The sequence below is a fragment of the Lygodium microphyllum genome, chromosome 2, assembly GCF_053477565.2.
Source record: "Lygodium microphyllum isolate KBCC chromosome 2, Lygodium_microphyllum_v1.1.10, whole genome shotgun sequence".
Lineage (NCBI taxonomy): Eukaryota > Viridiplantae > Streptophyta > Polypodiopsida > Schizaeales > Lygodiaceae > Lygodium > Lygodium microphyllum.
The window spans coordinates 181,898,219-181,914,712 of NC_141136.1; the positions used below are offsets into that span (position 1 = coordinate 181,898,219).

The window sequence follows — 16,494 nt, forward strand, 5'->3', positions numbered from 1 at the left end:
TGTACAAAAGTAGATAGTTGTCTCTCTTTATAACAGCATTGACTTTCTTATAATTGATGCACACTCTAATCTTTCCATTCTTCTTTAATACAATCATAATGGGAGAAACCTAGTCCATGTGGTATATTTCATAAATGAATTCCACTCTTAACAGCTTATCGATTTCCTCTTTGACAATGTGAGCATGGTTGGGATTCATTGGATACGGTCATTGCAACTGACATTGTAACAGATATCATGGGGATGTTATGAGTCACTATCATGGGATCCACTTCTTTGAGCTTGTTGAGTGACCAAGCAAAGACGTCTATGTACTCTCATATAGGAGCAATGAGACTTGCTTCTTCCTACTTTCTCAAGTCATCGACTATAAAGATAGGTCAATGTGTCTCCCCTTTCTTAGCTAAATTAACCTCTTTCACTTTGGCTAGTCCTTCTATCGGCTCGCTCACTTGCCCTTGTTGTTTGGCTCCTAGTAAGATCACTACACTATTTCCTTTCTTGAACTTTGTGAATCGTTTTGGTAGGTCTTGTGGTTTTTTCTGTTCCCTAGCTTTCGATTTCCTCCTTCAATCGTCAGCACCTTAGGTGAACCACTAGGTCTACCTTGGTGCACTTTGTATTAGGAGGTTGAGGTACCTTGGGGTTGTTGTTTGAGCTTACTTGCGACTCAGAATCAAACTCTCCATCTTCAATAGAAGAGGGAGTCTCTCCTAATGGTCATACTTTTGATGGCGATTCTATTAATAGAGTAATGATACTTGGCCAAACTAACCCTACTTGCTCATAGTCTATCACCCCTAAATGGTCTAGCGAAGTGCAATCACATTCGATTCTAACAACTCCTCTTTTTATTCTAAATGTGTTGGCATTCTATGGCTTTGAGTCTACCCTGATCTACTCAATTACCCAACCATTCATGTCATATTATGTTGTGTCGATCTCCTCTTCACTGTCTTCATTTGTGGGATATCAGTCTTTGTCCTTATCATTTGAACTGTCCTCATTCAATTGCTCATCCTCTTCTAGGTATTGATACTCCATTTCATTCTCATTGGTGACTAAGTCCCAATTGTATGTCAAGTTCAAATCACGCACCATGATCCACCTCCACCACGGTTTAACTAAGAGATCCTCAAGGGGTTTGAGATTAGTTGTTGGGTTACTAGCTAGCTTGTCCATTAAGTACTCTAAGATCTCATGGATCTCTTGCTTGTTGTTTGAGATATGGAACGTGATAGGGGTGGGCTATCTACTAGGGCTTTTCGCCATTATGCATAATGGTATCAAGGGTTTGTCCTTGGGCTCATCGATTGATTTATCAGTTTGCTCGTATTCCTAAATGTCCAAGAATGACATATCAATTGTGGCTAGCACATGCATCCAATCGCACTCATCGTGAGGGAAATGAATATAGTTTGTTAGTGGCTCGTAAGATTTTCTAAGCCGAGTAGCACTCTTCAACATAGCTGAGATGGTGTTGAGGTTGCATGGTGTAGTCTTCCAAGTTTCCATCTCTACCCTCACTACTTTTGTTTGATTGCCTAAGAAAATAATATCATTGCCCTAGTCTTCTATGACTCGTGCATTTCTCATCTAGGATTAGCCTAGTAGAATATCATAGTCAACTCCCTTCACGATGATGAAATTTACTTAGAACTCGACTCTTGTAATCTTCAATGGCCAAATTTTTAGCACTTTGATTAGTTTGATCTTCATCCCACTGGCCAGTGTGACATTAGATCTAGAGCATTGCATGGCTAATCACACTAACTCCTACCCCCGTGTTTATGATTCCTTTCTTTGTAGTGTCTCCTAGTGCTTGGACCGCCAGCAAGACCACATGCATCTCCATGCCCTCCTAGAATTTTTTGACATGTAAGAACTTGGGCAAGCACTGAGTGCAATGTCAAGCTAGGTATCTCCATCACTATATTGTGGTCATATAAGTCAACTATCCTTTGTTGAAGCAGTCCTTTCACCCATTGTTTTAACTCTTGCCAAAGCGTCCAATGCTACCTAAGCAGGTCTCCTAAGCTCAAAGTCACTGGTGTGGTTATTAGCATCATAAGAAGATTTCCAATTGCTTACTTATCTCTTGATTCTATGCTCCTTGGCCAATGGTCTTGGCTAGCTTGTTGGCCTGTGGCATTCAAGCTTTGTTTATTTAGCACTGCTTGAGGTGCAGTGGCATCTCTCGACTTCGGTTGTGTAGGTGAAACCAGTGTGCTCCTACTAGAGAGATCATCGATCTCATCCTCCAAGATGGGTTTAGCATCCTTTAAGTGTTCTTGGGATTCTTTCATCCACTCCTTCTCCTTATCTGTGGCTTCAAGTTGGTGCTTTAGATTGGGGTACTCCCCAACCTTAGCACTCCCTTTTTCCACAGTCATTGGAGAGAATGTTTCTGCCTTTGCGTCCGTGACTTTCTTCCTTGCGAGTAATGTCATGGTACTCTTAGTTTTAAGCGTGATCTTTGCTTCACTTTTCTTCTTTCTTTGCCTACATCTTTTCTTTCCTATTAGGGCTATGTCTAGGTTGCTAGGCCCTGGCAGTGATTTGCCGGATTGCTTCGTCTATGCTTGGGTCATAACATGCAATGAGATGGGCATAGCCTCTCCATTGTGTGTTTCAACTCTGAACAACCCAAATGGTATTGATGGCATGATTGTCAAACTAGAAAATGGTTTCCGTCAAGAGCAATTGGTAAATGGGTCAATGATTTCACACTCTACACATTTGAGGTTAGCCTTTTCTCGGTTGTCTTGCTCAATCTCTTAGGGAAATGTGAGGAAACATGCCCTGGGTGACCGCAAGTCTAAGAAGAAATCAACTCTTGGGGGTTTGGCCTCCTAAGCCTCTACCTCTACATGTACCTAACCCCATGACCGACACTAGTTGATAGTCCATAAGGATCGGATTACCCTCTTCATTGAGATGTAAGGGTTCACATATGCCTCTTTGTGATTTAGCTCCTCCACGTAGTGGACTTGAACATTGCTTGGTGGGTGGGTTACAAAAGGTACAGGCGGCCAAGGTATGCCTGCTTTGGGGTTAATTTCCATCCTAGGGATAGCAAGCTTTGCATCATTGGGTGCAAGAAGGGCTAATGGGGCTCCCCTCCCAAAGAAATTTGGTGGCCTATTCCCTAGGTAAAGCTAGACTTTGTAAGGTTGTGAGTATGGAAGTCTCCTTGACAGTCTACAATGCATGGCATCATGACCAAACCTACCACAGTTGATGTAAGGTGGAGAGATTGAGGTTCCTAACACTATGTTGGGAAATGGTTTCCATCGCAATGCACACATTGGAAATGTGGGTGCGTAGGTCTCCTTACCATTTCTTGTAGTCTAGCTAGCTCCATCTTCATTTCTACTAGCCCTTGGCTGCTCAGTACCTGACCATTCACTAGATATTGTGGCCCTTTCTGAGGATCTAGAGTCAGCTTCATTTTGATTAGAGCTCGTGGAGCTTCTATCCTTGAGTTGGTCGTCCAATCATATGGCCTCTTTAAAGACCCTAGCTAGTGTGTCTCTTTGCAAGCTCGAGTTTCTTGCCAAGGCCTTGTAGAGTTCCTCACTATGCGTATTCTGCTGATAAAGACTATGGAGACTGCTCTCTTGGTGGGTCATTCATTAGTTGGGATTCTCTTATAGAGACTTCGATAGTGGATAATGTAGCCCCTAATTTCCTCTTTGTCCTTCTGCTTGACATCTATTAGCAGCCAAACTATGAGATGGTTAGAGTACCCAATCTTAGAGAATCTCTTAATGAAGAGAGTCTTGAGGTTGTTAAAGTGATTGCGTTCCGCTGCATTTAAACTCGTGTACCATGTCCTACCCTTATCGCCTAGGCATAGGCCAAAATCTTGCGAGTGCTGAGCAAGATTAATGAGGCCATTAGCCTCATAGACCTACTTAAACACAACTATATGGGTTGTTGCCCATCTACTTGCTTTGTAGCTGCAGGGATCTTCCATTAGCTCTTGGAGCCCTGAATGACTCCTAATCCTGTAAGCAATGAGGTGGCTAAGGCTACTATGCTCTACTCTATTGACATATTGTCAATGAGCCACTTCTCAATAAGAAACTCGCTCTGCATTACGTCTATCTCTAGCACACACACACACACACTCTCTCTCTCTCTCTCTCTCTCTCTCTCTCTCTCTCTCTCTCTCTCTCTATGTTAGGTCTTATTCGATTCCTATTCGCTAGAGATAACATGAGTTGGACTTCTCACATCTCTATGCCCTATTGCAATTTCCTAGCGTGATACTCCTAGTTATAGGTTTCGATGCTCTCCAGTGCCTTACATGCTAATTTCCTCTCCTCCTCCAAGTCTGCAATGATGTCCCCTGAAGGCCTAGCACCATGGTGGTCTATCTGGGGTGGTAGATCATATTTACTCACCATTTGCTAGATTTCAATAGGAAATATCCAAAGTTTAGCTCATTGCTTCCATAATTCGCACTAGTTCTCACACCATGACTGTGGCCTCTTGCTCCACCAAGTTGTTGATGAGGTTGATCAAGTTGGGAAGTGTTGCGCCTCTAATGCCATTGATTCTTTCATGCGCAAGTGTCAAAGATAGTATAGGGTGCAAATACAGCATGAAAGATGCAGCTCTTGCACTCCCTTCTACGGTCTCAGCCAAATATGGCTCTAGGCCCAATTGGTGGCACTCTCCATGGTCTCTAGGGCCTCTACTGCATCTTTCAGCTTGATCCATTTATAATTGGGGTCTATGGGTTGATTTGTGGCTTTAGGCAGGGTGGACATCCTAGAGAGCTAGCTAGCTTGCTTCTAGGTCTGTAGGTCATATTGTGCATAATTAGGAGGCTCCACAAGCCATTCAACGCATCTAGAGGCCATCGAAAGGTTTTCGTGTTTATGGAAGGAGCTATGCTTTGTGTGGGATACACTAGATATGTCAATTTTCACTCCCACCTTTTGGTCTAATTTACCAAGGTCTTATTCTTAGTGTTGGATTCTTAGAATCAGACGTCTGAGCATAGGTAGTCTGATTTTAGAAGATCTAAATGTTGAATGACCGATAGTCCAAATCGAACGAGGCTATGCATATGATCATTGCACGGTCACAAGGGATCCGAATCCAGTTCTCAATTTTGCATCCGATCGGACAATTCAAAGAGAGTTTTTGATTGTCAAGAATCAAATCATCCAATTATCCAGAATCAGACGTCCAAGGCTGATTCCCTAAATGAGACTCTATTGACTTGGTCCGATTCTGACGGCGCAACCACAACAAAGGTAAAAACTTGATTCATGGTGACAATTTACGGCATGTTACATCACATACACTTCCAAAATGCAAACATGGACAAGGGGAAAGGTTCATATATACTTGGAATGGTTGAAAAACTCCCACACAAGCCAATCAATCCAGCGCAAGCCGTAGGTATCTCTCTTCTCTCTCAAGCTCTCTCTCTCTCTCAGTCTCACTAGTGGAGCTAAAAATGAGCCTTCAATCCCCCTTCCTTGGGTCTTAAACCTTCATTCCAGTGCCCAAGTGTTGCTCTGTTAGTGCCTATGCCTTGTCAATGGATTTTGACCTAGTTTTTCCCTTGGTTTTGACTTATTTTGGGCTTGTTTACAACAAGCAACCCTAAAGCAATTCATTTCGATCTCTCGATCCTATCCTACTCTAAATGCAACAAAAATCAAAACTCAAGTACTGAAATGATTTATCCTACTTTCCTAATCATCAAAACCCAAAATAATTACTTTTATTGAAGATTAAACTATGAAATATCCTACCTATATCAAGCATCTGTTCGAGGATGAAACCCCACTTTGACACTCAATTTGAAGTGCACAAGTGCTCAAGCTTAAATCCGTCGATCTTGGCAAGTGAACCAAAAAATGTAGTGAGAGCTCACGCTTGACCATGAAGACCCACAAATCGCTTATTGCTTCAAGTATGTCAAGTAAGCTCTAATGGGTATCTCTCACCTAGCTAGCATGTTTCCGATCCTACAAGTGTAGTGAGTTTACCTTATTGCCTAAATGAGTAGCCTCCTCCCTCAAGCACTCAGGTAGCTCCACGTTCCTTGATGTGAGCAAGCAACCTCAAGCCTCCTACTTTACGCTCCATCCTCCATAGCGGCGTGCAAGACAAGAGAAGAGAATAAGAGAGGAGAAGATGGAGAGCTTCTTCTCCTCTCACCCTCACCCTCACACACTCTCACACTTCCTCTCTCAACACAATCAGACACAAGTAAGAAGGAGAGAAGAACAAAAGAAGAAGAAGCCCCTTCAGCCACACACTAAAGAATGAGCTTCTCATTCACTTTTTGAGTTTATGTACAAACCTTAAGTCCCTTGGGCACCCATCCCCTTTTTACATGATCAGGTATCTTGCCAAGATTCTCTTTTCCTATTCCCTTCTAGTTGCCTTATCCCTTCACCTTTGCCCATCTAGATTTTACAATTTGCACAAGAGAGAGCCTGGCACTCTTTTACAAAATTTTAGTGGCGCCTTTGCATTTTAAGATGTGCCTTTGCTTTTGACTTGATCTTTTGTGCTTTTGGCATTTCCTCTCTTATTCGTTCAGTTTTCAAACTATCTTTTTTTGCATTATTCCATATTTTTAAATTTTATTTTCTCGATCTCGCATCGAGGTTAACAAAGAGGATTTAGATCGAGCAAGTTAGTAAGCTATGATTAATGCAGAGCTGAAATATGAACACACTATGAGTAAGTCAGCTAGAGTGTTTGAAGATGATGTTCAGGAAGTGTATTTGGATGTTGAAACAAGTTGTAAATCGAGAAAGGTGAGTATTTTTATTGAGGAATTCAAGCAACAATTGATCAATCGCATTATTCCATATTTTTAAAATTTATTTTTTCAGTCTCTCATCAAGGTTAACAACGAGGATCTAGATCGAGCAAGTCAGTAAGCTATTACTAATGCAGAGCTAAAATATGAACACACCATGAGTAAGTCAGCTAGAGTGTTTGAAGATAATGTTCGAGAAGTGTATTTGGATGTTGAAACAAGTTGTAAATCAGGAAAGATGAGTATTTTTATTGAGGACTTCAAGCAGCAATTGATCAATCTATGTAAAGAATTTTAGGATATCTTTGCTTGGGAGTATATTGACATGAAGGGATTTGATGCAAGAGTATGTCAGCATAGAATCAACTTAAAGGCAGAAGTTAAACCTATTATGCAAAAGTAGTATCGTATCAATCAGAATTATGCTAGACAGGTGAAAAAAGAGATAGACAAACTTCGTAGAGTTGTCTTTATCAAACTAGTGAATGAAGTGACTTGGTTGTCACCTATTGTAGTGGTGCCCAAAAACAATGGCAAGATACGGGTTTATATGGATTATAGAAAATTGAATGCTACAACAATAAAACTGATCCATTTTCTCTTCCATTTTTGGATTCTTTAGATCTATAGTTTTCTAGATGGTTTCTCTAGATATAATCAGACTCGAATGCATCCAGATGACAATCTTTATAATGGAATGGGGAGCATTTGTAAGCATTGTTATGAATTTTGGTTTAAATAATGGACCACCAAAATTTCAAGGTACAGCTCATAAAATATTTGCTCCATATCTTACATGTCTTTTATGAGGGTTTTCATAGATGATTTCTATGTATTTGGCAAGAAAGCTTATCATTTGCAACATCTAAGGCTGTGACTTGAAAGATGCCGTCAATTTGGGATGTCACTTAATGTGTTTAAATCTATCTTTCCTATAATATCATATATCCCATGAAAATATATTTTTGAGTCTTTGGGTCCAATTCTTCCTTAAAACATGATGCAATGTATCAAGTTAGTACGAGAAACGCACAATATTTTCTCTAGGTTGATGTCGAAATGCATCAAGTTGGTGTAAAAACTTAAATGATTTACAAGGCAACTTGATGCATTGCACCAAGTCAATATATATTTCAAATCACTGGTGCAATATTTTCCAAAATTTGTCAAAATCACCCTCTTTTTGTTTCTATAACATAAGGAGTGCATCAATACCTTATCTCAAGTTCAAGTGGCTAGGTTTATAATGGAGGAATTTCATGAAAGCTTGTGGGCAGGACATAGAGGCATATGGGGAACCTTTATTAAAGTCAAAGAAAAATATTGGTGGCAAAACATGTATCGGGACATAGCACATTTTGTTGAAACATGTTATGTGTGTCAGATGTATTCTATGGTCAAGCATCGCGATGGGTTACAGCTGACTTATCCCTTGTCTATACACTATAGATGGGTTATTGATCTTGTAACCATGCCTACAGGAATATGGAATATGTGATATTTAGTACTTGCAAGAGAGGATCTAACCAATCAATTTGAGGGCAAAGCCTTAACAACCAAATCCACTCAAGCTATTTGTTGTTTTTTGCTTGAAGAAGTGTTTTGTAGATATGGTTGTGTGGGTAAAATAACTATAGATGGAGGAGAGTTGGATGCTGATGAGGCACGCAACTTTTTTGCTCAATTGGGTATTAAGTTGGCTTTAACATCAGCCTACAACCCTAAAGGCAATGAGAAAAGTGAGAGAGGGCACCAACCTATTCTCAAAGCTCTAGCAAAGTCTTGTAGAGGAAATATCAAAGAATGGCCTAAAATGCTACCTTTTGCATTATGGGCTGACTAAACTACTCATAGTACAGTGACTAGCTATATGCCAGCTGAACTTATGCATGGACAACAACCAATTATGCCAATTGAAGAATCTATTCTCATATGGAGTCTTCTACCTTAGGAGGAATGCATCAGTAGAGAAGAGTTGCTGACTTTGCGCATATGGCAGCTAGAAAGAAGGCTTGAAGATGTTCAAGCAGCTATTGAGAAGCTAAAGGTAGCAAGACTAAAGAATAAAAGAAGATTTCATAAGCAACATCGACTTCAGCCAAGAGCAATTCAAGAAAATGACTACTGGGTGCTTGCCTATGACAGCAGCCTAAACAATCAATATCGTGCTTCTAGGAAGATGGTAAAGCGTTGGTTTGGCCCATATGTGGTAAAGGTCATTCATGACAATGCCACATATTCATTGGCTGAATTGGATGGAACAAGCATGAAGATACCCATAGCTGGAAAAAGAATTAAGCTCTTCAAACAAAGAGAGAATTCAACATATGAACTAGAGTACTTGAATATAATTCAAGAGCATGAAGACATAGAGGAAGAAGAAGAGATGGAAGATGAAGACATTGACATGACATAAGATACTTCTTCTGACACTGCAAATCCGTAAGACTTTGGTACATGCCAGAGGATGTGCAGGTTAGGAGGGGGTGCATGTCATGCCGCTATGCACACACCGTGTAAAAAAATCTAGAGTGTGGCTTCCTTTTAGATTTAGAGAGCCAATGCCACTTTAGGCATTAATGTTAGTGTCCATGGTTCAAAATATTAGATTTTTTAAGACAATTTTTTAGTCAATTTTTTATATTATAGATAGTATCTCTTGTAAAAATCCATAAAAACTATAGACAACTTCTACGTTAGGATGACATGTAAAAGAAAGCATGTAGCTTTCACCCAAATCGAGAGGATTTTATGTAGAAAGAAAGATTGACAAAATCGCACGATGCGTGATCGCTGTTTTCAGGTAGTGAACAGTACTCCGAAGTGGGAGATGAAGAAGGAGTGATCTGGCTGAATTTTGGGCAAGTGTCCCAGTATTTAACTCCCCTTTCGAAGCTAATGGAGGCATTAGATTGGCGATCTGAACAACATAGAGGAAGGTATTATTTTATACACGTTTTTATCTATTAGAGTTATATTTTCTCATAATGCTGAAAGAAACTGACAGAGTTATCTATGCTAGTATTCTTCTATATTTTCTAATTCTTTTTTGGAGTATTCTTCTACATCTTCAATCTCTTCAAGCCCCTTCTCTTCCGTCTACTCCTCTTCCTAAATCTAGCTCTACCTTGCTGTCTCTGATCTTCAAGAACTTGGCTTGAAACCTTCAACCCTTCTCTTATCTCTACCATCTCTGAAGGAAAAGCTCTTGAATCTCCACACATTCTTCTCTTTCCAAACCCCTGTGGTGACCTTCAACCCTACGCGTGTTGTAACAATGCTTGGACTGAAGCATTCACAATTATTTATAAATAAAATAAACAACCAATAGTAAATACCTAGCAGTCTTCAGCTACAAAATAAATAAATAGTTTGGAACTCTCTCCTAACCTTAATTTAATACGAGTACACTCTAAACTCATAAACATCCATTAATTTAAATATATATTTTGCAGAATCACCCGCCGTGGAGTCATCCATGTGCACATTAAATTAACATTATGCTCGAAAAGGACAGGCATGCCCATCAACTTCTCGCATAAGGAATCCACCTTATGTACGAGCCCCGGTAAATAAATATAGTTTTATAGAATTCATCGTAAAACCTCATGGAATCCATCGTGGAATAAAAAACTCACGAAATCCACCGTGGTCTCAGAGAATCCACCATGGAATATGCCTCTTGGCATCACACCCGCGGGGTGGGATAGCAATTGTCCTCAATTGCTATTAGCTGTTCAATGTGGAGCTAGCAGTGTAGGGTAAGCACTAAGGGCACGGGCGGTCATCCGTTGTTGTTGCACGTCTTCAACCGAACCAAGTATCTAGTATAGGACAATGAATCAATCGGAGTCTAATTATTAACAAGCAATTGATTCTAATAATATTAAAAACTAGTGTTAGTGTTATAGATATCTTTCATGGGAGTAAGAGAGTCAAAAGATAAGACATAAATATTATGAATGGTAGGTCTCATACTCAAAGCATCAAAAATAACAAATAAAATTGTTATTCTAGTTTAGTATTAAGTAAAAATTTAACCATGAATTTTAGAAAAACCCTATCTTACCTTGATTGGAGATCTCTGTCTTTATTAGAAAGCGTGAATTTGCAACAGAACAAGGAAGTTGAAGAATTTTCCAAAGTACTTTTAAGAAAAAAAATTAGTCTCAATGTCTATCAAATCAAAAGATAACAACATTAAAGGCATACTATAATCATAAAAAATAATTAGAGTGAGAATCATATTGAAGGCCTATTTTGAATAAAAAACAATTTATATCTTCTTGTGAATCAAGTTAGTCTATAACTAGAGAGTTGGAGCTTATAAGGAATTTTACAAAACATTTACTTATGACTAAGACTAAAATTTCAAAAAAAAAATATTATAGATAACACTAAAGTTGGATAAAATACTAGTCTCTTGGTAACAAATAGTAATATTCAAGTTCTATGGCATATTTAGATATGATTATCTTTTAATATATGCATATTTAGAAAAAACCATGTCTGATATAAGTCTTAGATATTTGTATAAGGTAAACTTTTTCTTTTGAGAGTAAACTCAAATTCTAAATGGATTAAAAGCTATCGTATTAGGAAATTAGATGTTTGTATAGGTTAAAATTTACCAATTTTACAAAGTCTAGGTTAACTACGCTTTGTTGATTCAAAATCATCATCATTTCTCAAAACCTTGGCCCTTTTGGCATTGCATCTTAACACATGATTTGTCATCATATACAGGCATTTAACAAACACTACTTGTTTTACATATACATCCATCAAGACTCTACACAGAACCAAGAGTATTTACAATGTATATAAGAGGCTTTCGTTCTTTCCTGGGATTTTTCTTTTGTTAGTCCACTATTAAGTCTCGTGGTTCTAAAATAAGATGTTTGTTCTTGAACAATTAGCTAAACTTTACATAAATTAGTACTATCAAACTACAAAATGCATCCACAAATAATAGTCCATAGCCAAGAAGAATAGTACAATATAGAGATAAGGAACATTATGATTTGCACCTTCTACTCGATCACTTGTTGGCAATAGAAATAGTTGTGCACCTTATTGTGGCAAACTACATAGTTACACATCTAGATGAACATCACAACCTTGAAAGATTAGAACATGCACATCTTTCAAGAACATGCACGATGAATATTGATAGAGTTCATGGACAAGAGTTTGAGAAACTATATACGTGAGAAAGCATGCATACATCAAGGGTAGTAGAACAAGCATACACACATACAACTATAGTGATTGATTATGACCTAATGTGACCTCGTACAAGCCAAATCCAACATACTTAAATAATAAAACTGCCTCCAAATTAGTGTCACTATGATATAACCAAAGGGTATTATTGCTATTCATTAATATGCATAAGTTAATCATGTCACGATTGATCGTTTTCTCCTTAGCCCATCAAGTATCCTTTTTCAAGAGCCTTTAGCCAATGCATGCCATATAATATCAGCTTTCATAATTATGCAACGAGAGTTTTCTTGCCTTTCACGCAAAAACACACATGAAGCAACAAAACCCAACGATTAATCTATTCACGTAGTTGTCTCGGCTTGTGAGTGAAGTAGGCCCACCGATTCCAGTTCATATATTCTTGCCTCCTATAACAACTCCGAGAAGAGTACTAAAATAGTTAAGTTACTTGTCAAGCAGGATGTTAAGGGACAAAGCCTCCTTCCATATCCTAACACACGTAAGGAACAAAGCCTCCTTTCATATACTAAGTCCTAGAATACTAATATTGACAGGGTTCTTGTCAACAAGTATCTCAAGTCGCCATTTAGCATCTGTCGTACAGCCAACCAAACTGATTGTTGTAGACATCAAAGATCATCTGGGAAGACGTCTGGGTGGTTGCACCGATGAGGAAGCCCCATGTCAGTCCGGTTGGAACAGGCAGGTAAGGCCAGCACATTCGGCGATGGCCACTGTCGGAGGTGTAAATGAGGACCTTACCATTGTCCGAGACAGTGAAAAAAGTACCTTCCCGGAGCCGAAAAGCCAGCTGTGGGAGATTTGGGAGATCGTTGGGGTAGTCGTAGCAGGTATCAAAGTCGCCATAGCCATAGCCAGGTGAACCGAGTAGGGGTTGGAGTGCATTTCGCCAAGCGTCACGGAAAGGGATGTAAGCGGCACCAGTGACATAGGAGAGGATAGTCCCGGAGTCGATGAAGGTGCCGCCGTTGCCAGTATCAGGGTCGTAGTCGAGGGAACCCTCTGGGAAGTCGACGTAGTTCCCGTCGACAAGGATGTCCACGACATCGATGTACCAGAGGTCCGTCGTGCCCGCGATGAAAGGGGTAGTAGGGTAGTAGACGTCGGAAGGCAATGATCCGGAGCCGAAGTGAAGAAAGCCCGAGTTAGGCGCGGAGCCGCGAGCTGCAAGACAGTAGGAGAAGTCGCTGCCGTAGTCGGAGCTGATGGTGGAGAACTGCTCTATGAAGGAGAGTCCCCTGCCGGTGGAGAGCAGGCCAATCGTCCCCGAGGACCGCACGATGACGCCGGAACCTAGAGTGTTATTATGGCCGCATCCGAAGCTGATGCCCGGAATAGTGACGTAGGTCGACATGCCGCTATCTCGGTCCCAGAGGGTTATGGCATCTACCACGGCAGCACCCTGGGAGGTGCTATCCTCCTGGTATTCGAGGTAGTAGTAGCAATTGCGCTCGTCCGCCCCCGTACCGAAGTCGCTATTCTGGAGACGTTGGCAATAGTCGTCTGCGACGTTGAGGAAGCGGAAGGTCGAGGAATCAGTCCTTCGGAAGACTGGCAAGGCCTGCGGGTAGCACGCAACGCATGGCCTGCATTGGATCCACGAGAGCTCACTCCCTGTGTCCAAGTACATGATCTGAGCCTGCGCCGGCGTGCCTACCCCCAACGCCACGTAGTACTCCGCGCTGTGCCCGTGGTGGTACAGGAACGTCGTGACAGGCCCCCAAGGGGTCACCGTCAGCTCGCTCAAATTATTCTGCCCACCAGCTCTTTGACGATGCCTCGGCCCGAACATCCGCCTCATCCGCTCTCGTGATATGCATGCCTCGTCGCACTCGTTAGCCCGCGGCCTCATCAGTGCCAAGCTGTGCTCGTCGTAGATGTTTGAAACTCCTAGCCTCACCAAGCTGCCCTCCGCCCAGATATCATCCCGCTGTAGGTGCAATATGCTCATGGCCATGCAAAACGACGCTAACAGTATTACTCTAGCTACGACCATACCACTAAGCCATTTCTCGACACCCATTGTACTTACAAATTCCTGAGTATTCGCTCGCCTATTGGGCAATTTGCCAACGCATGAAGCATTGAGCTAGATCAATATACATTATATAGTCGTCGATCGGTTCGGTGTATACGCCCCCACATTTGAACCGGCCGATTGTGGATTGTGGATTGTGGAGTTTGGAGTATACAATAATGTCAAGCATATGATGTAGTGAATCGGCCGACTTTGGTCTTCGGAGTTACCGTACGAACTGTTGTCCCGCTGGCTTGAAACGTAACTGAACAACCACCTATCAAACAAATGTTCAACCTTAAAGACTCTAAAAGAGAGTGTAAACCAGTGTTCACAAAAAACATTTTTCGTAGCGGATACAAAAACCTCTAACTCAAATTTTTACAAGGATTTTTGAATTAATTTACATGTATTTGTCATTTTTATAACTAAATTTGTAGATTCCAGATATTCGTTCGGTAAGTAAAGAAGTGTCTTTGTAAAGCCTATAGCATTTCCAATATTGCATGATGCAAGCTACCAATTTCCATCTTATTTTCCCATTTTACTTTTATTCTAGTGCATGCACTAAACAATGATGGCAAGTTTGTCACTTAAGCATCACTAGATCTTAAGCAACATGTTAAGTGATGATGTCATGCAAGGGATGGCGAATATCATATAAGCAATGCATTTAGACAAAAAGTCACACAAGCAATGCTTCAGCTTTTTTCCTTGTCCCCTATCTTCCTCTAAAACCCCCACACTCTTTTGTTTGCCATAGATCTTTGCTCCTAGCTACTTGCTTTCGCTCTTACACACTCTCTATCCCTCATTTTCTCACAGAACATAGATACACACACACACATTCTCTCTCTCTCTCTCTCTCTCTCTCTCTCTCTCTCTCTCTCTCTCTCTCTGATTCTCTCTTTCTCTCACGTTGTTTCTCTATCTCACAAGCTTCCTCAATTCACTTGCTCTTGCACACATACACATACACACACACTCTCTCTCTCTCTCTCATACACATACTTTTTTTTGTGAATACACACACGCTCTCTCTCTTACTCTCTACCTTGGATCACTCTAGAGTTCATGCGTGCATACACACACACTCTCCCTATCAATCTTGCTCATTCAAATTCATCCATAGACACCCCTTGAGTGATATATTTGATAGCTGTGCCATACATGTTGTCAAAGTGTTTGTAGTCAAACGTCTACCACAGGGTAAGAGACAGTAGGGTGGAAAAGAAGAGGTTTAAAGAAAGAGAAGATAGAGAAGAATACTCATAGAGGTGAAGCCTGTCAATTTATTTCTGCATCCTGAGAAGATAAATCTCTTCTAGACTAAAAACATGCATAAAATAGTAGCTTCCTCGCTACTGCTCAGATCACCAATCTGATGCTTCCATTGGCTCCGAAAGGGGTGTAAAATACTAAGACAATTGGTCAAAATTCTCCCAAATCACTCCTTCTTCTTCTTCCAGTTCGGATGTTCTTTGCTGCTTGTAAACTACGAACATGTATCACGTGATCTCGCCAATCTTTCTTTTTGCATAAAATCCCCCCAAAATGGCTAAAAGCCACTTTCTTTTTTTTTACATGTTATGCTATTCTAGAAGTTGTCTATAGCTTTTTGGTTATTTATAAGAAATAATATTTAAAATATCAAAAATAGGCTAAAGTTGTCCAAAAATCTAGTATTTTTGAACCATCCACACTAGACACTGACACTAATGACTAACATAGCATTGACTCTCTATATTAATCAGAAATCCGAATGATGATGCACTCTATAAATTTTCACACTGTGTGCGCATAGCGAGACAACATCCACCCCCTCTTAACCTACATATCCTCTTGCATATACCAAAGTCTTATGGATTTGCAGTGTCAGAAGAAGTATCCTCTGCCATGTTAATGTCTTCATCTTCTACCTCTTCTTCTTCCATATTCTCATGTTCATGCTCAGTATCCAACTCCTTCAAATCATATGCTGAAGACTCCCTACGTTTAAAGAGCTTGATACATTTTCCAGCCACTAGAATCCTTAGAGCTGCCTCATCCATCTCATTTAATGCATAGGTAGCATTGTCAAGAACAAACCTTACCACACATGGACTAAACCATTGTTTCACCATCTTCCAACTCGCACTATGTTGATTTTCCAAGGTGATGTCATAAACTAGCACCCATCCTCCGTACTGTATAGCTCATGGTCGAGGTCTGTGTCACTTGTCAAACCTCTTCTTCTTCTTGATCCTTGCACTCTTCAAATTTTTCATGGCTATCTCCTAGTCTTTAGGCCTTCTTTCTAAGTGTCTAATGCATAAGAACAACAACTCTTCTCTATTCAAACCCTCTTCCCATAGTAGAATTCTCCAAGTAGCAATAGTCTCCTCAATAGGCATGATTGGCTGTTGTCCATACATTAATTCAGCAAGCA

General features: G+C 40.4%; 1 protein-coding gene across 1 annotated transcript; it reads right to left on the reverse strand.

Annotated features, from left to right (window-relative positions):
• Window positions 1-12,614: 12,614 nt before the first annotated feature.
• On the reverse strand, window positions 12,615-14,072 carry LOC148040677 (protein ASPARTIC PROTEASE IN GUARD CELL 2-like). Its single transcript, XM_087664652.1, has one exon. The coding sequence runs from the start codon at window positions 14,070-14,072 to the stop codon at window positions 12,615-12,617; it is 1,458 nt and encodes a 485-aa protein (XP_087520778.1).
• Between the last annotated feature and the right edge of the window lie 2,422 nt (window positions 14,073-16,494).

What these genes read in the sequence shown, in the direction of transcription:
- LOC148040677 (XM_087664652.1), bottom strand. Translation starts at nt 14,072, where the DNA reads ATGGGTGTCGAGAAATGGCTTAGTGGTATGGTCGTAGCTAGAGTAATA.